Source organism: Neomonachus schauinslandi, chromosome 2 (genome assembly GCF_002201575.2).
Source record: "Neomonachus schauinslandi chromosome 2, ASM220157v2, whole genome shotgun sequence".
Taxonomy (NCBI): Eukaryota; Metazoa; Chordata; class Mammalia; order Carnivora; family Phocidae; genus Neomonachus; species Neomonachus schauinslandi.
The window spans coordinates 6,827,565-6,835,397 of record NC_058404.1 but is presented as its reverse complement, the minus strand read 5'-3'; the positions used below and the strand labels follow the sequence as shown (position 1 = coordinate 6,835,397).

The window sequence follows — 7,833 nt, the reverse complement described above, 5'->3', positions numbered from 1 at the left end:
AAAAAAAAAAAAAAAAAAAAAAAAAAAAAAAAAAAAAAAAAAAAAAAGAACACTGAAATCATGGAAAGAGGGGACTGAACGCATCTGTTTGGCATAGACAATGTCTATAGAATACCCAAGAAACCTCAGGGCAGCTCCCCTACCTGGGATGACGCATAGCTAGAGGGGAGAAGCAGGATGGACTCTTTAATGTGTAAGTCAATGCTGAAATTTTAAATTATTTTTTGAAAAGACAGCAAATATACATATTGCCAATCTCTTCTATCTTATGGAGATCTATAAACAACGGCCCCCATTCTGCCCAGTATGCCAAATTTTTCAGAGTAAACAGACCTTTCAAAAAGCTACACTTTGTTCTCAAGGGTAAGTAGTAACAGGATAAAGGGGCACTACATTCTACGCCAGGTCATCCCCAAACAGAACACAATTTCACAATGTCAAAACAACTAGACAAGGTTCATAAGCAAAAATCTTGAACATTAGGGCACTTCATCAGCTGACTGAGGAAAACTCATCTTTAAATATGAGTTCTGGCTGCTACCTATGAGCCCTGGCGAGGAGAGGAAAAGAAAAAGGAAGGCAGAGAGAAAACAAGAGGGAGGAAGAGGAGAGAGAAGATGAGGGAGGAAAAAAACCAAAACTTGTAGCCGTGAGCTAAGTGCCTGAGCACCGGTGACCAAAGCTCAAGCGGTCGCTGCGATCAGGGTGCTCTGCCCTCACGGGGAGCTGGGGGGAAAGCCCCTGGGCAGCAGTCAGCATTCTTTGAAGAGAATCCTGAGATTCCTTTTTTAGGGAACAAAGTTTTATCAGACAGTATTTACACTGAATGATTCTTCATTTGCAGATATTCATACTTTTTTTGACTTTTCAAATAACAATGTATACAAGCAATCCAAATTTACAGGGACACAAAGAAAATTTGTTTCTTTTCAAACTACATGTGATCCTGAAAATAAGCAATTAGTAGCTGAAGTGCAAGTCGCAGGTGTGGTTTGGACTTCCATTGACAGACCACAGTCACCCACCGTTCTTGTTGCTCGTTCGGAGGACCTTACCACCAGCAAAGGACTGAAGAGTCTGCAGCCTCTTCCTGATGGCCAAAAACAGCCGCTCACCTATATGTAGACGGTTTTTACTGCCTCAACTCTCAATCATTTATTACCCATGGAATAATACATTTTCAACACAATTCTTAAGTTCTAATTTAGTTCTTAAAAACTGAGAATTGATAAGGAAAATAATAAAAAGGAGCATGATCTTACTGGAGTTCCTGCGTTCATGTAGCTCTGCAGCTTGTTTCTCATGTCCTTTTCATTAAATTTGGCACTTCGCTTTACATAGATCCCTCCATGCTGTCACATAAAAAAAAAAGGGGGAGGGAAAGTATTTACTATTAAAATATCAAATGGCCAGTCATCAAAAAGGTAACTTTACTCCCCAAAAGAATAAAATTACATTTTAGGAATTAAACTATATTTAATACATTCAAATATTAGCATCTAATAAACATTTAACTGAAAGTTCTCTTAGGTTTCAACATAATTGAAATAAAAACTGCATGCTACATGGTACAGGAAAATACATGAACATTTAGTTTTGTTGACAGTTAAAAACGCTTTCATTTTTTAAAATAAAAAACTCGATCAATAACATAGTTCTTAGCTCTCAATTTTTCCAATGACGTAGAATCACTAAAAGTATCCTTAAAATGACAATACTTATGATCTTCAGGGATTTTTTAAGACTGATCCAACTACAGATGTTTAGGTAGCACTGTTATGAACTCAACTGTGTTCACCCAAAATTTATATGTTGAAGCCCTAACCCCCAATACCTGATCATATCTGGAGATGGGGCATTTAAGAAGGTAATCAGGTTAAACAAGGTTATTTAGCGTGGGTCCTAATCCAGAAGAAGAGGAGATTAGAACACCAACAGGCATATGCACAAAGGAGAGACAGAGGGAGAAGGCAGCCGACTATAAGCCAACAAGAGAGGCCTCGGCAAAAAGCAATCCTGATAACACATTGATCTGGCACTTCCAGCCTCTAGAACTGTGGGGAAATAAATGTCTGTTATTTAAGATCCAGACTGTGGTATTTTGTTAGGGCAGCCCTAGCCAACTAACCCAGGCACTGTCATACAAATTAATGGATCCTTCATGAGACTTCGTTAAGTGTACCTCACCAAAACTTCGCATCAAGTCACCATATTATTTGCACTCGCTTGTGCTAATTTGAACTCATCTGTAAAATAAACTGACTGGCTGAACTTGATTTTGTCTTAACCAAGAATATGAGTAAAAGGAAATGCACAGATAGGAGCAAGGAGGGGACAGTATAAAGACTATAAAGAGGAGAGGAAGCAAGGTGGCCTTCCATTCTGGTGGTGGTTCCTTCCAGATAGAAACCGGCGTGCCTGGGGGCGCCTGGGTGGCTCAGTCGGTTAAGCGGCTGCCTTCGGCTCAGGTCATGATCCCAGGGTCCTGGGATCGAGTCCCGCATCGGGCTCCCTGCTCTGCGGGGAGCCTGCTTCTCCCTCTCCCTGCTTCTCTGCCTACTTGTGTTCTCTCTCTATCTGTCAAATAAATAAATAAAATCTTTAAAAAAAAAAAAAGAAACCAGCGTGCCTGAGTGCAGAGGAAAAACTCAAGGTGCTCTACAGAAGGCATGTCACTGTTTGCCCAAACAGGACTGATTCATTCTTTACTGACTCTTTAGAATTAAAAGCCACAGCATGCATATACCACAACGTAAAATTTCCCCAAGCTGTAGTGGACGTGATGCCTACTCTTGACATACTAGTTCTCACCTGTCATTTAACTTCTTAAAGTCTTTTTTAATTCAAAAACACCTGGGTTCTTTCCCAGGTATATGGAAGCTACAGAAGTGAAGACCAGGTACCTTTCCTTAAGGAACTTAAAAATTAGTGGGGAAGTGAAATATGTATACAAATAAGATATCAAGAGAATCTGGTAAGTGTAATAATAAAGACAGCCCAAGACAAAAGCAGGGTGGAGGGAACTGCCAGGCTCAGGAAGGGTTTCATAATCGCATCTAAACTGGGCCTTGGAGGCAGAGGAAAGCATACTGCCTTGAACTAAAGCAACAGCTCAAAGAAGGATAGGGAGGGAGAAACCGATGCAGGCTAGAAAAAGAAAGGTGGGGTGCAGGGAGGCAGGTCACAGTGGAGCATGAATGCCATGCATGGGAACTGGCACATGGTACAGTTGAGAAACACACACTTTGAGCAGATAAGCAGCTTGACCAAATGTATGCTGGAGAAGCAAATTAACGGCATTCTGGAAAATATCCTATACTAAATATTTATTATGAGCCTAGCACTCATGCTCAACACTCTGCATTACAGCACACTATTTTTTAATATCTTACAGATCATAAATAAGTTTTAATATTAGTTTCTTAAGGTAATCATCTGTCAGATTCTGTGCCTTTAAATTTTCCTAGTTGACTATTTTTTGTACACTTGTATCTTTGCTATTTAACTACCTAGGTGATCAGACATGTACATAAATGCACACCATTAAAAATGCCCAAGTAAAATTACTTCTGTTTGGAATAAATTATTAAACCCATAAAAATAAACAAAACAACCTATACATTTATATTAAGTGCATGCTAAATTTCCAAATCTAAAATTTTTATAAGCTACATATATAATGAAGAAAACATGGAAAAAGTTACCTGAGAAAAATAACACCCATATAGCGGAAGCCACTTTAACCCATCTTTCAGCACGTAGCGTACATGTCCAAGAGCATTCTGCCTGATGGCCAGAATGTCAGCAATAATCCAGTCAACTGCAAAGACACAACCCAATTAGTGCGTAAGTGATCTGTATGTGAACTCCGGCATTCCTTTCCCAGAAACAGAAAAAGCCTCTTCACAAGATTATACTAGGAATATACTTTTGGATATATGAGAAGAATTTTAAAATTATATCAACTGTAGACATTTAAAAGTTACAAATTCCATTTATAAAAATTCTTTGTTGTTTTTTTTTTCTTTTTGCGTTCCTTGAAGGGCTTTTTATTTCAGAGGTAAAATGCAAAAAGTCACAAACCGCCGTATGATACAAAAGTAGCATGAACAAAGAATAAAGTGCCTCTAACACTTAGTCTAAAAAAAATAAAATTATAAGCAAAAAATGGTTAAATGAAACTGTCATATATATTGTGTATATACTAATATGTTCAACACAAGGCAAGGACGCTTCATCTTCCCTGGTGCCTTCCAGGACATGATCCTAGGTTACAACGTCAGCGCAAAGATGTGAGGCCCACGGCTGTGCTGCCAGATACCTGCCCCTTACAGAAGCACAGCACAGGTACCCAGGGGGCCAGTAACGGGCGTACATGGGGATGTTAGCATCAAAGGGTCGCAAAAGCAAAAATGAGACATGAGTGTGTTGATAACAACACTTCTAGGAAGAGAGAAGAAATTCCAAACAGAAGGACTAGCCTGTGCTGAAGCAAAGAACCAGAAACCGTGTGCAGAAGGTGGCAAACGGGAGATGCTCCAAAGAGTCAGGGGAAATGAAACAAAATGAAGCGGGAAAACAGTAAAAAGTCTTGAAGACCAGAGACTTGGGTTTGAAAGCAAATGGCTATAAACTACTCCATCTCTCTGATAACAATGAAAACTGAACTGGAGTTTGGGATCCTTGGGAAAAAAAAAATGATAAGAATCCCTGAAAAAAAATGTAGTCTTACTATCGCGTGTGTATCCAGGGCCATAGAAGCCAGAACAAAAGGACTGAATTAGAGGGGAAAATGTTAAAATAAAATCTATGGCAAATAAAAGCCTGGAAATTAAAGCAGTTAACAATAGTTTAAACCAAAATGAACAGTTTCCCACAGGATTACAGCTGTGTGAGATCCTTTAGACAATACATCACACTGGGGAGATTATCCCAAAGACAACTTAGCCAGTTAAACACTAAAAATTATTCTTGTGAAAAATCATGTTATCAATTATTGAAATCTCTTCTTAATCTTTATCATTCACAAGTTCTTTCTTGATGACTTAAGTTATAATTACACAAATTCATTCTATGACAACTCCTTTTAAGTAGAGTGATGCAGATACTCTCCTACAACCAGGGATCCCTAGAAGCTGTGTCTGCCTGCTGGAGACACCGACGCTACAGAATGATCCACTATCTCTTTACTCTCAAGTATGTGACTTCCGCTGGAAGCCATCTCCCTAGCCCCTTCCTTCTCATTCAAATCACCTCAACAATACTGATAAACACAGCTCTTTCTGATTATGTTTTGGCAGGCAAATGATCCACCTTATAATAACTGTACCTAATGTAAATAAATTGTGAGAACTAAATGTACATCTGGAACATATTTGGGGTACAAGGCTAAAAACAAGATATGGTATCTTTTCCTGGAACAATTATCTTTTTATAGTTTGGAAGAATTTTTAATAACACATTTTTATATTGAAACAAACATGGCTACACATGGGCTAGAATGCATCTTCTAAAACTTTTAAGTGTAAAATGTGTCATGTTGGTATTAACTCTCCTGGGCTATGGCCTTAAACTTGCACAAATTTTAGTGGAAAAGCTTAAGAACTAACTTAAGTAGCTAAAAGACCCAGACTTTGCGCCATCAATTTTTGCTACTCAATTACCTTTACTTTTCCTGTTTATTCTCAACTAGGTTTCTGCTAGGAGACGCTAGACTACAGCTGGGTTGCTGACAGCAGAGATGGGAATATGTACCTTTACAGTAACTATTCACACGGCCACAGCAGTGTCATTGTTCCTGTGACCTCTGAAGAGAGGAGAGCCAGCAAGAAAAGCGAGGCTTTTCTCATCTATGTTATTATGTAACAACAGTCCCTAAGTCACAAGGGTACTGCATAGCGTAACGGAGATCCTGGGCAGGAAGCACTTGTCTAGCATGGACCCAGCACCGCCTGCTCCTGGCTAGCTGCCATCATCGTCACCACCACCACCACCCCCCCTGCTGTTAAATGCCCCCCATAAACCAGGCACGCTGAGAGACTAGGAGCTAGCCTATGGAAATTGCCTAAAAACCCTGAGCAGTAGACATTCTCACACCTTATGAACAAGGCTAAGAGAAGCTAAGTGATTTGCCCACTGTCACACAGCCCACTGCTGAAGAGCAGATGAGCCAGGGTCTGACGGCAAAGCCCACACCTTTTTATGATAATCTACTCACCACATATTTTGTTAGTCGAGGCAAATATCACTGAAACCAAGAAAAGGGTGCATTTCCTGAGGTCAAGGTAAACAGTGTCAAAAGCAGGTATTTAAAAAGGCCGAGAGGAAGGAATAAGAGCCAGTACAACCTCTCGGCAGAGAAATAAGTTAAGAGACTAAGAATACAGAGACAGCAAGGACACATCAAGTGAAAACACCAGAGAAGAGATACTAATTAAAACGTCAATTGTCTGGAACGTGAGGCCCAGAAGAGACTCGTATTCTGGCAGGCCTAGTAGAGGGCAAACCAGACAGTCCATGTTGAACAGCAGTCTTTGAAATATTCTTTCTGCTAATTACATTTTTAGATACTAATTTGTGGTTCTTAATATATCTCAGAAGGGTCTTAAGAAAAGGGTACCCAGACCCCACCGGCCAATGACCCATGACCATGGATAAGCTTCAGGGGTCTCTTGAACCTAAAACTATACACAAATTTGTATGTGCCCATATCTCTGGGCATAATCTATCATATTCTGACTAAAACCTGCAATTCTGAAGTAATTTAAAAATCACTATCTAGTTATGTTCCTAGGTTATGGGTTTTTTAAAAGGCATTGAAAAAAAGTAGCTTTCTCAAATCCCGAAGGCTAACTGGTACAGGACGTGGTAGCAGAAAGTCTCAGGCCCTGAGGGGTCAGATAAAGGCACGAGGAAATGGCTCTCTGACCTGAGAAGTGGGACTTTTTTCAGGTCAGTTGTGGGCTGACTTTGGAGCTCATACTTCCCATATTACCTTCTAGTTCTAAACACACAAGTAGGAAACAAAACTGTTTTCTTCCAAATGTTTCCCGCCAAGTCCTCACTCTGAAGTAATGTATATAAAGGCCAACAGGTAGTAAGCACACCAGTGATGGCGGTGGGTCTCATTTTATTGCTGGTGTTATCACCACCGCCTCTAGGAGCGTGGGGAGTACTTACTCCACACATTCACGCTAGTTCCACAGCTCTGTTAATACAACTATTTCACACTGAAATCTGGCAAAAAGGAAGTTGGCAGGGAACCCGAACAAGGAATTTTAAGAGAGAATCCTCTTTAAACACATAAAAAAACTTTAATAAAATGAACCAATGGGTCAATATAAAGGAAATTTGGGTTGTCATGAGCCATTGCCTACCCTGGACCCATAAATCCTTTACATTTGGATACCGGAAGCCTGGTAGAAATACGCCGTCAGCAACAGAACAAGCAGCAGGACTCTGTTAGTAGTAAAGACCCGTTGTGTCTGCAGAAACAGTCAAAATCCAGAAGAAGAAAGGCTGCTCTACCGGCCAGCGCTAGAAGCAGACACTGGCCCAATCAGGCTGCTTGCTTTGCTGAAGTCAAATGTAATTAAATTGTCCAAGCCAGTCACATTCATGAAGTCAGGGAAATACACAGATACATCAAAATTCCTATCAACCCTTTGTAAAATCAACTCTTGTGCCATAAAACTGAATGTAATCATTAATAAGCTAAATTGAGAAAAATTTCTTTTACTTTCTTTACCTTACCCATGGTACAAGTAGTAGTAAAACCAACAAAATCATGAAGAGACACAGTTGACAGGAGGAAGATAAAGAACAGCCATAGGC

The 7,833-nt window shown here is 39.9% G+C and overlaps 1 protein-coding gene across 1 annotated transcript in view; it reads right to left on the bottom strand.

The window, feature by feature from the left end:
* Positions 1-7,833, bottom strand: part of AGPAT5 (1-acylglycerol-3-phosphate O-acyltransferase 5) — a 75,861-nt gene that overhangs the window by 51,190 nt on the left and 16,838 nt on the right. Inside the window, exons 3-4 of the mRNA XM_021694135.2 lie at positions 3,705-3,820; positions 1,263-1,352 (exon numbers count right to left, since the gene is read on the bottom strand). Of these exons, the coding sequence (XP_021549810.1) occupies positions 1,263-1,352; positions 3,705-3,820 (206 nt within the window). The remainder of the gene's footprint in view (positions 1-1,262; positions 1,353-3,704; positions 3,821-7,833) is intronic.